Source organism: Hemitrygon akajei, unplaced genomic scaffold (genome assembly GCF_048418815.1).
Source record: "Hemitrygon akajei unplaced genomic scaffold, sHemAka1.3 Scf000045, whole genome shotgun sequence".
NCBI lineage: Eukaryota > Metazoa > Chordata > Chondrichthyes > Myliobatiformes > Dasyatidae > Hemitrygon > Hemitrygon akajei.
The window spans coordinates 6,515,402-6,532,826 of NW_027331931.1; the positions used below are offsets into that span (position 1 = coordinate 6,515,402).

Genomic DNA, 17,425 nt, shown 5'->3' on the forward strand with positions numbered 1-17,425 from the left:
GTTGTGAGATGTAAAGTCCCCTGTTAGGTGTCCGGCTGTGCCGTGTTGTTGGTGGAGTGGGCAGCGTAGTGTTTGTCTCGATTCGGGTCACAACACCAGAATTGCCAGCGGGGTCCACACTGATGCACCATCAATAACTCACGCTGAGACTTAGGAAACGAGATATCGGCTTTTATTGACTGGAAGAATAAACAACACTACATCCTGGGGAAAATGAGGGAGAGCAGCAGCCCACAGTCGCCTTTATACAGGGGTCTGTGGGAGGAGCCACAGGAGCAGTCAGCAGGGTCTGTGGGAGGAGCCACAGGAGCAGTCAGACAGGTATATCTAGTTCACCACACACACACACACACACACACACACACACACACACACACACACACACACACACACACACACACACACAGTGTATTAGTCAACAGAAAACCTCTCGTCTAGATAGATAGATACTTTATTCATCCCCATGGGGAAATTCAACTTTTTTCCAATGTCCCATACACTTGTTGTAGCAAAACTAATTACATACAATACTTAACTCAGTAAAAAATATGATATGCATCTAAATCACCATCTCAAAAAGCATTAATAATAGCTTTAAAAAGTTCTTAAGTCCTGGCGGTAGAATTGTAAAGCTTGTAAAGGTAAACTCAACACCCTGACAGTGTGGACCATAGATACCCCTTCCTCTCAGAGTCAGGGAATCATTCAGACAGCTGACCGCTGAGAGGAATTATATTTATTGGTCATTAAATTTCGCCCAGATTCGTTTGGACGGATTCGATGTGGAGTTCGGGGTGTCACAGTGAAAGGGCCGAACGGCCGAACTCTCTCCGTTGTCCAAACACCCTTCCTGGTAAGGCGACACTTCACCTGTGAATCTTCCGGGGTCGCCCATTGTGTCCGCTGCTCCCGATGCGGCTGCCTCTACACTGGTGACACCGGCTCCTCCGCAGTTGTGCGGGGTAGGGTTGTTTTTTTTCGGGGGGGGGGGGCGGTCGATGATATTGTTCCCTTTTGTGCGGGAGGGGTGGATTTTGGGGGTTTGATGATCGGGATGCTGTTTTTTTGATGCGGGGGTTGAGGTGGAAGTTTGATTTTTCTCTCTGAACGACTTTCATGCTCTTTCTTTGTTTCGTGGTTTTCTGGAGAAGAGAAAAAGCTCAAGAATTGTTTACGGATACCAGCTTTGATAATAAATTAACCTTTGAACTATCCGCTCCGAGCGGGACTTCCTGGTGTCCAAACATTTTCATTCCGATTCTCTCTGGGGAATCTACTGATGTTGAAAATGATCATAACATGATAAGGAATGGCTACAAGTGGCACATGCAACTCGTTCATTATCTGATCCAGAAACACGTTCTGTCCAGATTGAAAAAGAATTGCTCAGCATTCTGTTTCCTTGTGAGGCATTTCATCAGTTTGTGTCAGGGCAATCTTTTGATGTTGAAAATGATCATAAACCTCTGATTGCATTGTTTTATGCGGGAGGTGGAGTGGGAGTGTGATTTTTCTCTCTGATAGATGATGCCCGGCCGGCTGAGTTCGGCCAGCGTTTTGTTTGTGTTGCTTTGGATTTCCAGTATCTGCAGACTTTGTCGTGTTTGTGATTTACCTCTCCGTTGTCCCTCCCGCCTCCGGTCACTGGTCCCTCTGTAGGGACCTCCGGCCACGGCTGGTGCAGCCCAGAACCTCCTGCTAAACACTGGAGCTGTCGCCGGCGGTTCTTCTGTTCAGGCGTCCGTGAAGAAGGGTCTGATCTCGGGTTTGTGGAAATCGGGGGCCGGTTGCCGTCGAATCACAACTTTGTGGGCCGAAGGGCCTGTATCGTGCTGTAGGTTTTCTATGTTTCTATGAAAAGTGCCGGGAACGAGCTCTGCCGGACGGCTGGAGGTTCCGGGCTCTCCGGTCCCGCAGCCCCGGTTTTAGCTTTGCGCCCGAGCCCGGGCTGTGGGATCAGTTAGTTGTGGTTCCCAGGCTGGGAGGGGTTTGGGGTAAAGGGGATCTGTCTGTGTGTGTGTGGGTAGAGGTTATGGGTGGACTGTGGGTGTGGGGTGAGGAGGGAAGGTTGCGGGGCCGTAGTCGGGGGGGGGGGGGGTTGGGGGTTGGGGTTGCTGTTGTGAGAAAGTTGGATGATCGGACGTTCCGTGACCTGGGTCAAATAAAGTTGTGAACGGGGGAGGATCTGCTCCGTTGTGTCGAACGCTCGACTGTCCTTTCAGGAAGCAGCAATTCTCTCTTCAAATGAATTACTGTCTAATCTTGCTGTTAACATGGTGTTTGTTACAAAGCCCAAGTGTCTGGAAGAGCTGTCAACGTCATGGGCTGTTGGTGCAGATTGGGATGGCGGTGGGGTGTCAGTGACCTCTGTATCAGAGAACAACACGGGTTTCTACATCCTCCTGTGAGATATAAATGTCCTCACAGTGTATTCGGATCAGCTGGCATATCTGGAGTTTGCAAAGGCGAATGGAACAGAGAAGGGGTGAGGAGAGAGAGAGTTTTAACCAGCGAAACATGCTCTGGGGTGGAGGGGTACAGGGGCTGCCTGATAGATCGCTTTACAGTAATTGTATTTTTATATAATCTCACAGACGGTGACTGAGGAGGAAGCTTGTTGAGGGAGGATACCCGGAGGTGAGCAGGTCAGACACGGTATCAGGAGAGTGAGAGAGATGTGATTTCCTGTATCACGGGTACAGACAGTCGTCTCAAGTGAGGAGTTTGTGTGGAGATGCAGCTTCCCTGGAGGTGAAGGAAAGAGGACACACCAACAGGTGGAACCAGCTGTGGGAAGACACGGTTTGTCAGGTCTGACGACGAGCTGAATATACAATAACTTTAAGACTGAATCAGAAAACCATTCCGAGAGTATTTGAAATGTCAGAAGCTGGGGAGATGTGATCACATGTGCAGAGGGCATGGGTTGTGTCTCCATCAGACCCTCAGTGAGATGCTTCATGTTACAATGTGCTGGGATGAAATCACAGTGTTTGGGGCCGGCTTTAATCATTCATTCTGATACAGTGAGAGGGTTAGTTTAGCTGTAAGGCAGCAACATTAATGGAAGAAGACACAGGAACTTCATCAATTGCCAGTTGTTTAGCAGAAGTGATCAATTTGTATATTACTTTGACAGAAACATATATTCGCAATGGTGACAAAGGGGTTCAGTCTGGTTTATTTCAGGTTGGAGAGGGGTGTGGAGTTTTGAAATCAATGCCTTGAATTCCTATCGTTAATTTAGCATGTCCAGAGTGGTGGATCACACAGGACGGAAACAGGCCTTTGGTCGGCCATACCTGTTCTGACCATCCACTCACTGTCTACACTCGTCCCATTTATCAGCACTTGGTTCGTAGCTGACTCTATCCCGGCAGTTTCCATTCCCATCCATTTCGTAAATGTTGTGAAGGAACCTGCCTCCACCGCCACCTCGAGCATTGAGCTCCAGATTTCAGCTACCCTCTGAGTGACAAATCACCTCCTCAGATCCCTCTAAACCTCTTCATCCTCTGCTTAAATCCATGCCGTCTGATCGGTGACACCTCTGTCCCAGGATCGTGGCCGATATGGGCATCAGTGAGGCCTTTGATAAGGTTCACATGGTAAGTTGCTGTGGAAAGTCAGATCACACGGGATCCAGGGAGAGCTGGCTCATTGGATGCACAGTTGTCTTGATGGTAGGAAGCAGAGAGTGATGGTGGGAGACTGTTTATTGGATTCGAGGCCCGGGCCTAGTGAGGTTCCCCAGGGTTACACCCCATTGCGCTCATTATTCATTGATGTTTAATGATATTTGCATTTGCACAGTTGAATTTGATGCTTCACTTGATCTTTCATTGATCCTGTTACTATTCTATAGATTTGCTAAGTGTTCCTGTAGGAAAAACAATCTCAGGGTTGCATGTGGTGACATATATGTACTCTGATAATAAAATTTACTTTGAACATCAAACATTGCTACTTGTCATCTAGATCAATAATTTGATTAAGAATGTACAGGGTATGGAGAGTAGGTTTGCAGCAAGTTCAAACAATTAGTTTTTCTGAAAGATATTATGTATAAACACTCCACTCTGTTTCCCTCTCCGCACTCGACCACCCCTCACATTACTGTCTTCCTTCTCTGCCTCGTCCTCCCTCTCACCCTAACATTGGACATATGTTCAGGGTGAAAGTGAATTATTTTCGGGGAATCGGAAGGGGAATACTTCACTCAGAGGTTGGTGAGAGTGTGGAATGAGCTGCCAGTGGAAGTGGAGGATGTGGGTTTGATTTAGACACTAAAGAGGAATTTGGGTGAGGACGTGGTTGGGAGGTGTTTGGAGGCTCTGGTGCAGGTAGCTGAAACTAGGCAGTAACAAAAAAAACAGGTCAGCATTGCCTGGAAGGGCCGAAGGGCCTGTTACATTGCTGCTGCTCTCTTTGACTCTAGTAATATAGTGATTTGTAACTTCCACATCAGTACGTTGCTGTTTATGACTGAACCCAGACATTTACCCAAACAACAATTGTAAGACTCTTGGCTGGCTACAGAAAGCATTTACAATCTGTGTTTCTTGCCAAAGGGGTTGTTACTAAGTACCGACCATGCAGGGCGCCCAAACTTTTGCTTTGGGCCCTTTTCCTTTTTTGTTATTTTGAAACTTAAAAGATGGAAATTAAAATGTAATCTTGCTTAAAATATTAAAGAAATGTGTCATCTTTGACTTTATGCCTTTTGGAAATCAGGTCATCTTTTACTTGCTGAGCTATTCACAGTAACAGAAATTTTGACCAGGGGTGCCCAAACCTTTGCAATCCACTACTGGACTAAGTGTGTAAATGCAGGACGGGCTACGTTGAAAAATAAATGTGCTAGGTTTTCCAAAATTGACTCCTTCCACCTGAGGCCATGAATATATCAATCACCCCTCATACATATTTTCATCAAAAATGAAGAGGATTCAGCACTCCATGTGTGTATATGCAATCGTGATGAGAAATACAGACCAGAACACGTACGTGAGAGGCCAACTCAGAAAAATGAATCACCACTCTGGAAGAAAACATTAACCAGTGGAATGAGTATGACCCTCCATGGGAGACATCCCAACGATCTGCGCAGACGAGTCGGTGACAAATGAGCCCTGAATAAGGACGTTCACTCCCAATGTCATTCTTCCTCAGCCAGAGATTTGAGGGGCGAAGAACATCTCAGACGGAACTGCGGTCAGCTCGACTTCTTCAGTCTGCAGGAAATTCAAGGGAAACCTCTTCTTCCAGAGTGATGACAATTTGGAACCCATCACCACAGGGAGAGTAAGAGGTGAACAACAGGGGAGGATTTGAAAGATCTGTTGTGGAACAGAATCAGGTGCAGCCTGCCTGAGTTGACTCTCTACTGTACACTAGGTGTGTTATAAATTCACTAAGTACCAGAGACAGTGATTAAAATGGAGCTGATTTATTTGTCACAGATCCAGAATATTAAACTCCAGTCCCATTAAAGGTGAATGTGTAGCAGAAGAAACTCCTTCTATGCCCAGTGACCAGGGTGCAGGACTGGGTGTGGTGAGCAGCAGCAATAATTGCAGAGTTCAGCACCGACAGTCAGTCTTGAAATAGAATTCAGCAATGGTGATGGACAAATATCCAGCATGCAGCTTATTGAAATTTCCTCCCCAGTGTGAACCCGGTAGTGTGTCACAAGTGTACCGCACTGTAAGGTTTCACTGCTGATGCAGTGGACTCTCTGCAATGTTTCACTGCTGAGGTAATGGCTTCTCTGCAGCAGCAATGTTTAGGGTAAGACTAGAGATAACAGAGTTTTGGAGTGTGGGACTGTCCAAGGACAGAAATGTTCTTCCTTGTGAGTCTGGAAGAGAGATTTTCATGGTCTTCTGCTGGGGAGAGATGAGAAGAAGAGAGAGTGGGCCCTTTTTCTTTCTTTTTGATTACTTCACTAACCATGTAGTCAAAGTAAGAATTATACATCTCAGTCATTTAATCACATATTGTGTACTGTTTGTTATTTCAGGGTACTGATTTGTAACAGGGGACACATCACACAACATCCACCCAAACAAGATTTCCTAAGTTTGGCTGGGCTGGGGGTTTATCACCCCCTATATTTAGCTGCGAGCTGAAGCAAGAGTTGCATAGGGTTAGATTACTGAGTGAATCGCTTCCGAAATACACAGCAGGTGAACGGTCTCTCCCCAGTGTGAACTCAGTCATGCACATCAGGTTGATTTCGCTGAGAGAATCTCTTCCCAAAGTCTGAGCATCAGATCGGCCTCTCACCAGTGTGAACTCGCTGGTGTCTCTGCAGTTGAGATGTCCGAGTGAATCACTTCCCACACACTGAAGCCTGAATTATGCTTCACCGTGTAAGCTACGCCATACGCACCGCATAGCCATGTACCTGATGCGGCACCCTAGGCCATACCGTACGCCGTAGCCTAATGCGCACCTTACAAAATTGTAACTGTGCGTCACAGACCGTGAGAACTGTGATCTGTCTGCTTGGTAGCAGCACAGTTCCTCCTAGGGATTTCCTGTTGCTTCAAAGTTGGAAAATGAGCCAAATCAAGGAGAGGTTAAGTGAGGAAGTCAGAAAATATTTACATTTGTACGACTCTTCATTGGTATATTATAAAGAATGGCAAATGACATGAAATTCATGCAAATAAATTTCCACAAACATCGGTTTGGACGTCACGAACTGCACTAAGAAATGGAAAAACTTCTCTCTTTTCTGCGCTGCAGTAATTTCAATAAAAGTAACTCTTGTTCAACATCTATTAGCTCCAACTCCAACAAGATGAACTCAGCAGTCGCCATCGTTCCCAACTCCACTCGAGTCAATTCAACACAGTGCCATAGAACCTCAACACCAACTAGCGTTTTGCCAGAGCAACGCAGACACACGAACTCACAAGTAAAAATGCACACAACGGCGTAGGCCACTTGCGTGGGCTACTGTGTATGCTACACTGTAGCGTCTACACAGAGGGATAATTCAGGCTTGAGTCTGTGAACGGTCTCTCCCCAGTGTGAACTGACCAGTGTGCTTGTAGGTGGGCTGACTGAGTGAATCCCTTCCCACAGTCTGAGCAGGTGAATGGCCTTGCCCAGTGTGAACTCGCTGATGTACCTTCAGTTGGGATGACTGAGTGAATCCCTTCCCACAGTCTGAGCAGGTGAACGGCCTCTCTCCAGTGTGAACTCGCTGATGTACCTTCAGTTGAGATGACTGAGTGAATCTCTTCCCACAGTCTGAGCAGGTGAACGGCCGTTCCCCAGTGTGAACTCGCTGGTGTACCTTCAGTTCAAATGACCGAGTGAATCCCTTACCACAGTCTGAACAGGTGAATGGCCGCTCCCCAGTGTGAACTCGCTGGTGTGCCAATAGGTGAGATGACCGAGTGAATCCCTTACCACAGTCTGAACAGGTGAATGGCCGCTCCCCAGTGTGAACTCGCTGGTGTGCCAATAGGTGAGATGACCGAGTGAATCCCTTACCACAGTCTGAACAGGTGAATGGCCGCTCCCCTGTGTGAACTCGCTGGTGTGCCAATAGGTTGGATGACTGAGTGAATCCCTTCCCACAGTCTGAGCATGTGAATGGCCGCTCCCCTGTGTGAACTCGCTGATGAACCATTAGGTGAGATGACAAAGTGAATCCCTTCCCACAGTCTGAGCATCTGAACGGCCGTTCCCCAGTGTGAACTCTCTGATGTACCTTCACTTCAGGTGAAGAAGTGAATCCCTTCCCACAGACGGAGCAGGTGAACGGCCGCTCCCCAGTGTGAACTCGTTGGTGAGCCATTAGGGTGGATGACTGAGTGAATCACTTCCCACACACTGAGCAGGTGAACGGCCTCTCCCCAGTGTGAATAGACTGGTGTCTCAGCAGCTGCGATGACGAAGTGAATCCCTCCCCACAGTATGAGCAGATGAATGGCCACTCTCCCGTGTGAACTGACCTGTGTGCTTGTAGGTGGTATGACTGAGTGAATCCCTTCCCACAGTCTGAGCAGGTGAACGGCTTCTCTCCAGTGTGAGCTCGCTGATGTACCTTCAGTTTAGATGACCGTGTGAATCCCTTCCCACAGTCTGAGCAGGTGAACGGCCGTTCCCCAGTGTGAACTCTCTGATGTACCTTCAGTTCAGATGACTGAGTGAATCCCTTCCCACAGTCTAAGCAGGTGAATGGCCGCTCCCCGGTGTGAACTCGCTGGTGTGCCAATAGGTCAGATGACCGAGTGAATCCCTTACCACAGTCGGAGCAGGTGAATGGCCGCTCCCCTGTGTGAACTCGCTGGTGTGCCAATAGGTGGGATGACGAAGTGAATCCTTTCCCACAGACTGAGCAGGTGAATGGCCGCTCCCCTGTGTGAACTCGCTGATGAACCGTTAGGTGAGATGACTGAGTGAATCCCTTCCCACAGTCTGAGCAGGTGAATGGCCTCTCCCCAGTGTGAACTCTCTGATGTATCTTCAGTTGGGATGAGCAGGTGAATCCCTTCCCACAGTCTGAGCATCTGAATGGCCGTTCCCCAGTGTGAATTCTCTGATGTACCTTCAGGTCAGGTGAACAAGTGAATCCCTTCCCACAGACGGAGCAGGCGAACGGCCGCTCCACAGTGTGAACTCGCTGGTGAGCCATTAGGGTGGATGACTGAGTGAATCCCTTCCCACACACTGAGCAGGTGAACGGCCTCTCCCCCGTGTGAACTGACCTGTGTGCATGCAGGTGGGATGACTGAGTGAATCCCTTCCCACAGTCTGAGCAGGTGAATGGCCTCTCCCCAGTGTGAACTCGCTGATGTACCTTCAGTTTAGATGAGCAAGTGAATCCCTTCCCACAGTCTGAGCAGGTGAACGTCCTCTCTCCAGCGTGAATTCTTTGATGTACTTTCAGTTGGTATGAGCCAGTGAATCCTTTTCCACAGTCCAAGCAGGTAAATGGTCTCTCCCCAGTGTGAACTCTCTGATGTAGCTTCAGTTTAGATGACTTAGTGAATCCTTTCCCACAGTCTGAGCAGGTGAACAGCCACTCCTCAGTGTGGACTTGCTGGTGAACCATTTGGTCAGATGACCGAGTGAAACCTTCCACACAAATTCAGTAAATGACCAGCCTCTGCCCCAGTGTGAACTAACTGGTGTGTCCACAGGTGGGAAGACCAACTGAATCCTTTCTCACATACAGAACAGGTGGATGGCCTTGTCCCAGTGTGAACTTATTGATGTCCCTTCAGTTGAAATGTCCATCTGAATCCATTTCCACTGTCTGAGCAGATGAATGGGCACCCCTACCCATTTAAAATGACAGGCGTGCCAGTCGGTCAGATGATAGAGTGAATCCCTCTCCACAGTCTGAGCAGGAATGCTGATCGAGTGAATCGCTTGCTCCACTTCTTAAATATCTGGACAGAGACAGCAAAACTGGTCTGTTGTGCTTTAGATTTCCGTAGAGAAATTCCTTGTGATTTGTAACCTGTAAAAAGATTTACAAAATCCATCAGTGGGTGTAGGACAACATTTCAGATGAGATCATTTGAGTTGTCAAGCTGTAAACTGACATCACACAGTTACAGTGAGGTTCAACACAAGTTGTAGAGAGAAATCATCATCTAACTGGGCACAGTGCTGGTATCTGGAATGAGCATCAAACACTCTGATGCTCTTCCTGTCTCTATAAGAATAGGGCATTTCTGCCATCTCCAATCTGTGACCTGGCTCAGTTTGACTCTCTCCATTGGAATTATCCCTGTTCCCACTGAGCTGCCTGGCCCCACAGTAACTGAAATACTCTCACTGAAAAAGCCAGCAGTGCATTCCACACACCCACCACTCTGTGTAAAAAACTTACCCCTGACATCTCCTCGGTATCTATTTCCAAGCACCTTAAAACTCTGCTCCCTCATGTTAGACATTTCAGCCCTGGGAAAACAAACCTCTGGCTGTGCACACGATCAATGCCCCTCATCATCTTATGCACGTAAAAAAGGCTCTAAACATAAACAAAGAAATTACACACTGCTTTGAGGATTTGTTGGAAGTATACAAGATGATGAGGGAGAAGATTGGGTAAATAAATGCAAGCAGCTTTTTCCACCGAGGTTGGGTGGGATGACAATCAGAGGTCATGGGTAAGTGGGGAAGGTGAATATTTCATGGGAACATTTGGAAAAGGTCTTTACTGAAATGGTTGTGAGAGTGTGGAATGAGATGCCAGCACAAGTGGTGAATATGAGCTCGGTTTCACCATTTAAAAGCAGTTTGGATGGGAGCCTGGATGGTAGAGGTATGGATTTGTGTAAAAATGGCCCAAAGGATATCGGGGACCAAATTCACCACAACCACAAACTGTTCCTGCTGCTACCATCCAGGAAACGGTACCACAGCAAAAGGACCAACAGGCTCCGGGACATCATCTTCCACCAGGCCATCAGACTGAATAATTGATTTCTGTTTTCTTGACTGTCCTATATACAAACTAAATATCATAAGTTAATTTAAATTACACATTGCACATTTAGACAGTAATGTAAATATTTCTACTCCTCATCTATATGAAGGATATTTGTAATAAAGTCAATTCAATTCAATTCACCCTCTCCACTATCTGTTCTGTCAATCTAGCTCCCATTCCCCCTACAACTTATTTAAGCCACATCAACCCCCCCCCCCCACCCCCACACTACCTCTAGCAAGCCTTATCACTAGGATATTAGTTGCCTCTTGGTCTGTTCCCCTAACTAACAAATCTCCTATCACCCCTTTGACTTCCCTCTGTCAGGCAATTACCCCCAACAGTGTCTAAAGTGGTCCACCTGCTGTTGTGCGGGATAGCAACAAAGTACTCTGCGATGGCTATTTAACCTCATTCACCTGCCTGACTCTCTCCCAGTTTCCTGTGTCCGGCACCTTGGGTGTAACTCACCTCTCTTCATGTCATATCTATCACCCCCTCCAACTGCTGGATGATCTGCAATTCACCCATTTCAAAATCCAACTCCTTAAAGTGCAGGATTACAAGCTGCAGCTGGATGTACATCTTGTAGGTGAGGGCATCAGGGTCACTGGAGGTCTCCCCTCCTTCCCTCCAATATTCCCTCTAATTTGTAATAACTGATGTGCAGATAAATCTTGCACTGTGCATTTTTTTTACCCAGTGACAAGATGTGCACAGTGAATTTTATATAGAGAGGTATTCATTTTCACAGCTAGCAAATCACTGTCAATAGGAACTTTGATCTCCTCTGGGTTTGATCCAGTTCATCTGCACTCTCACACAACCTATGTACCAGGCCTGGAACGGGTAATGAAGGATTTTCTCACCAAAGATTTTGCACATTGTCCATATGTGATTTGCTTGCTAAATTATGCTTTAAAAAGTCAGATTTCCAAATAGCACTCCATTTCTTCCCACTTGCAAATTCTCCAGCAACTTTAGCATCACCACAATGAACACAGGTAACACCAGTTTCTGTATTGTACATAAATATTTCCCCTGAAGTCTCCCCCAAGTGACTAACGGTGGTGAACTCAGTGATGGCAATGCCAATGAATATGAAGGGAGTAGTCTGTCCCATTGGAGTCTGGCACATTTGTGATGTGAAAGCTACTTGTTGCTCAGGACAAAGGTGTTTGATATCATTATGTACCCAGAGAGAATGGGACAAAACATGTCCTCACCGGTAGAAAAGTCCAGAGCAAGAACACACACAAAATGCTGGAGGAACTCAGCAGACCAGCCAGGATCTATGGAAACGTGTACTAAAGCTGAGTTCATCCAGCAATTTGTGTTGCTTGGATTTCCAGCATCTGCAGATGTTCTCTTGTTTGTGATTGGAGATAGAACAAAGGTGATTTTCTCAACTGGTGATATAAAAGATTTTGTTCCCTTTCTCCGAGTTCCTAATACTTGCATTTAGATAGCTGGAGCTCAGCTCTGTCTGAGAGATCTATCGGTTCCCATTCCCTCGTCGGCCGGAAGCTCCCCGGGACCCATGTACGGATCGTGGGGCTGAGAGAGAGGGGAGAGAGCAGGAGTATCCCGGGATTGCGGGTCACGGTGTCCGGATTTCACAGGAATCGTCCCTCAGTCGCTGTTTAGGATAAAAACACAGAGAATCGATCTTACCCGCAGACGGTATTTCCAAGGCCTTCTGTGTACCGTGCGCATGCGTGATACTTGGTGACGTCATCAGCCCTGACGCCTGCGCATCTGTTCGGTGCTTCAGCGCCAGCGAAATTTTAAACGCACCGCCTTATGGGTAATCACGGTGCCATTAAATATTTCTGCAGGCTCTGGTTCAATATTCATACCTCATTTTTTTCGTGTGCGTATTGAAAAATCTGCAGCTGTTTTAACGCAGAAAGCTCCCATAAACAATATACTCAATATCAACGTGTATCCAATGCCAAAGTAAAATGCAGATATAAAACACAGGGGATTCTGCAGTTGCTGGGAATACAGAGACGCACACACTCAAAATGCTACATTTTCGAGTGGATTTACAAACCTCTCCTCTCACTCACTTATTCCGTGGATTACTGAACTTTTCCACTTTACCATCTTACGACTTTAAACATTGTTTCCCAAGCTTGATAGTTTGGGAGCTATATATACGCACAACACTGTTAACTTCTGTTTATTTCGTTTAATCTTTTACATTTGGAGTAGATACAGATAAAGATAGTGGTTTTCACATCGAAACCAGACTCCATTAGTGATCTATTGCTGCTGGTACGTAACAATTGTGCTGTCTGAGGCACAGTCCTTTAAAATTGGTGAAAATGACCTAAAACATTGAAAAGAGCAAGGAAGAAGGAGTTTAACCATCTTCGTCCGGAGCCCTGAAGAACGTCACAACCACAGTGAGCTCATTGTCTTATTCAGCCTGGAGAAAATCATGCAGGGAATTCATGTAGGTGTATAAAATGATGAGGCATTGGTCGTGTGGATAGCCAGAGGCTTTTTCCCAGGGCTGAAACGGCTAACACGAGGGGGAATAGGTTTAAGCCGTTTGGAAGCAGGTACAGAGGAGATGTCAGAGCTAAGGTTTTTAAGCAAAGAGTGGTATGTGTGTGGAACGCACTGCCAGCGACGGTGGTAGAGGCGGATACAATAGAGTCTTTTAAGAGACTCTTAGACAGGTACATGGAGCTTAGGGAAATAGAGGGCGATGCAGTAGGGTAATTCTAAGCAATTTCTAGAGTAAGTTACATGGTCGGCACAACATTGTGGGCCAAAGCGTTTGTAATGTGTTGTAGATTTCTATGATTCTATGAAATTCAAGGGAAATCTCCTATCCCACGGAGTGGTGACTAGTTGCAACCTGTCATCTCAGGGAGAGTGAGAGGGGAATGGCAGGGATAGATTTTGATATTCTGATATGGAACAGAAACATGGGCCAGGACCAGATGGGCCGAGTGGCCTCTCTAGTGTACACAGTGAGCGTGGTAGAGACTGTAAGTACCTGACACACGGGATTTGATACAGACTGATTTATCTGTCACAGCTTCACAATATTAAACACCAGTCTAGTTTACGGCAAACATCAGCAGAACAGACTCCTCCAATGCTCAGTGACCAGGGTTCAGTCCTGGGTGTGATGAGCAGCCGCAAGAACTGCAGAATCTGACAGTAACAGTCCCTCATGAACCTGCAGCTGCCTTCAGTCACCGTGATGGTTAAACATTTAACACGGAGCTGATTTGAACTTCCTCCCTGATGTGAAGTTGCTGGTGTTGCAGCAGCTGGGATGATTGAGTAAAACTCTTTGCTCACTCCGGACAGAAATGTGGCCTCTATTTATTGTGAACTCACCGGAGCATCACAAGGTGGGTTAACTGAATGAGTCTCTTCGCACACACGGAGCAGGTGAACGGCCGCATCCCAGTGCGAAGCTGTTGGTGCATCTGCGATGGCCGGATGAACCCCTTCCAAAATGAGAGCCTGTGAATGACGTCACAGTGCTACAACGTCATGGCGATGTATCCAATCACATCACGGACATGGACATGTGTTCGGGTTCTCCTTGTCGCGAGAGGGGCTCGGTGTTCTCCGCCATCTCCGCCTCCACATTCAAGGATTGGCGGCATTCAAGCGCTGGTGAACTGACAGATACAGCGGAACTAACGTGTTGTTGTGTTTGTGATTCCCATACACAAATCCTCTGACTTTTCTACACTGTTAAAAGTTTACAAACCACGTCAGTGGGTGAAGGACAACATTTCAACTCAGATAATGGTGCCTTCTGAGAAAAAAAAAGTCACAGCTCAAAGCAATTTGAAGGAACAAGACTTCATCTTCTAACTGGCCACAGTTCCGGCATCAGGCACACCATCAAACTCTTTGCTTCCTTCTCTGTATCAAAATGGATCATTCCTCCCCTTCATCAGTCTGTGACTTGGCTCAGTTTGTCTGTCTCCTTCGCATTCTGAGCATGCGCCACACACCTACTGAGATCACATTTTATTTACACGGCTGTGACTAGAGACTTTATGATTATTATGTCCCTCCCGGCATTTGACGGTGGTAAACTCAGAGTCAGCAATGGTATTGAACCTCAGGAGTAGGTGATTAGGCTTTTTCGTTGGAGATCGATAAACTGCCGGTAGTGTGTGGCTGGATGAGTGGGTCGTTTTCAGACTGGAAGGAGGTAGCGTTTGGAGTACCCCAGAGATCAGTCCCTGACCACAGTTGTTCACAGTTTAATGTCCTGGCGGAGGCAGCGAGATGTGAGATGTCCCAGTCTGCTGGTGACGCAGAGAGTGGAGTTGGGGGAGGGGAGGCCATTCACATGCAATTTCGTAGCTTTGCAATCAGTACATAGTGCATTTTGGGGCTGCAGTGGCGGGTTCCATTACTGGGATCAGTGCACAGTCACTGTGGGCTGTGAGGATTTTGTGAATAAAGCGCCATTCTCCAAATTAGAATCTCAAGCTGCGGAGCAAGCCTATCGATTCTATATTTCAGTTGTATTTTTGGCATTGTGATATCCAGATACAAAAACCCTCCACGACCTCTCTATCCAGTCCTTTCAATATTCGACTTCATTTGTAAATTTGGCCACAGGGCCATCAATACTGTCATCCAATGCATTGACATTGAGCATTAAAAAAACGTTGCCAACACAGCCCCTGTGGATCTCGGGATTGCTGCCTGTGCCACGTACTATCGCTGGAAGAATAGCATGATCAGGCGTATTCATATGTGGCTGAGAGACTTGAGTAGTGGGTAGGGCTTCAGATCAGGGGAATGGGCAAAGAAGTGGCAAATGAAATACAAAGTTGTAAAGTGTATGGTCTTGCACTTTGGTGGAAGAAATAAAAGGGCAGACTATTGTTTAGATGGAGAGAGAATTCAAAATGCAGAGATGCAAATGGACTTGGGAGTCCTTGTGTCAGATACTCTAAAGGTTAACTTCCAGGATGGGTCTGTGGTGAAGAAGGCAAATGCAATGTTGGCTTTAATTTCTAGAGGTATGGAATAGAAAGAGCAGGGTTGCCATGGTGAGGCTCTATAAGGCACTCCTGAGGTCACACAGACTATTGTGTGCAGTTTTGTGATAATTATTTTAGAAATGATATACTGACGTTGGAGAGGGTTCAGAGAAGATTCACGAGAATGATTCCAGGAATGAAAGGTTTACCATAAGAGGAACGTCTGGCCGCTCTTGGGCTGTATTCCCTGGAGTTCAGGGGAATAATGGGGATCTCATAGAAACATTCTGAATGTTAAAAGGCCTGAACAGATTAGATATGTCAAAGTGAATTTCCCATGATAGGGGATACTAGGACAAGAGGGCTTGACTTCAGAATTGAAGGACGTCCATTTCGAACAGAGATGGGGAGAAATTACTTTAGTCAGTGGGTGGTAAATCGGTGGAACTTGTTGCCATGAGCGGCTGTGGAGGCCAAGTCATTGGGTGCATTTAAGGCAGGGATAGATAGGTGTTTGATTAGCCAGCGCATCAAAGGGTATGGGGTGAAGGAAGGGCAGTGGGGATGACTGGAAGAATTGGATCAGCCCATGACTCGATGGACCGAATGGTCTACTTCCGCTCCAATATTTTATAGTCTTATGGTCTATTCCACTGTTTCGACCTGCCAAAGTGCAGCCAATATTTCTGGGTATATGACCCATTCATATGAGAATTTAGCCTTTTCTATTTATCTGAGCTTCTCATAAATGTGTACAGTTTAGTTAAGCTTCACTCCACAATTTCCAAAGCAACAACCAGGTCAGTCAGATTGTTCCACACAATTGAAATAGTTTATTACGTTTTTTAAAAAATAAATATTCTTGCACTATTTATGTAATTTAACTATTTAATATGTATATTCTTATTTTAAACCACAATTGTTAAAATCTATTGTTATTGATTAGGTTCTACCGCTGCCGCAGGGACAACGAATTTCATGACATATGCCGGTGCTATTAAACCTGATTCTGATATTGATATGGGAGACCCACCACCGGTCACCTGATCCCAGTTACCACAGATCGTAATGCGAGATTGAAGCATTTTCCAGATATTTGCTTTCCACAGAAATGACAACAGTTCAGTTTCCTTCTGAGGTTCCAGAGCAGAAGCTCAGTCTGTCTAATATTTCCACACAATTAAAATGGGGAATTTGTTTATTCTTATCACAAACTGAGAAACAGTGAAAATCTTGTCTGACGTACCATCCACACAGATCGATATATTACAACAGTACATTGAGCTGATATACGACAGAACAATAACTGTAACAAAACATTACAGCTGCAGAGAAAGTGTAGTGCAGATAGACATATGGTGCAGGGTCACGTCCAGTTACATTGTGAGGCCGAGTCCATTTTATCATTCATTTGGATTATAACCACAGACAGGAAGCCGTCCTTGAGCCGGGTGGTACGCGCTTTAAGGCTTTTGTATCTCTTCCCCGTTGGGGGAGCGGGTTTGCCGCAAGAATGTCCAGGTTGTGAGGGTCTTTGAGTACATGGCCTGCTTTTCCGAGGCAGGGGAAGTGTAGGAAGAGTCCATGGAGGGGAGGCCTGTTTCTCTGATGTTCTCTGCTCTCCAAAGTTCTCTGTAGTTCCTTGCAGTCATGGGCAGAGCAGTAGCCATACGAAGGAGTGAAGTATCGACAAGAAGCTCAGAGACCTCGGCCTTCACCCTGCCTTGTGTAGCTGAATCCTGGACTTCCTGTCCGATCGCCGGCAGGTGGTAAGAGTGGGCTCCCTCACCTCTGTCTCTCTGACCCTCAGCACACATACCCCACAGGGGTGTCACTCTCTGTGCACCCATGACCTGTTGCCACCCACAGCTTCAATCTGCTAATTAAATTTGCTGACGACACTACACTGACTGGCTTAATCTCAAATAATAACGAGGCAGCCGACAGAGAAGAAGTCATCACCCCGACACAGTGGTGT

General features: G+C 46.5%; 1 protein-coding gene across 1 annotated transcript; it reads right to left on the reverse strand.

Annotated features, from left to right (window-relative positions):
• Positions 1–5,492: 5,492 nt before the first annotated feature.
• LOC140720550 (uncharacterized) lies at positions 5,493–12,184 on the reverse strand. Its single transcript, XM_073035387.1, is given in 2 exon segments — positions 5,493–9,487; positions 12,140–12,184. A coding segment is annotated over 1 exon segment (2,070 nt). The 5' UTR covers positions 9,077–9,487; positions 12,140–12,184; the 3' UTR covers positions 5,493–7,006.
• Between the last annotated feature and the right edge of the window lie 5,241 nt (positions 12,185–17,425).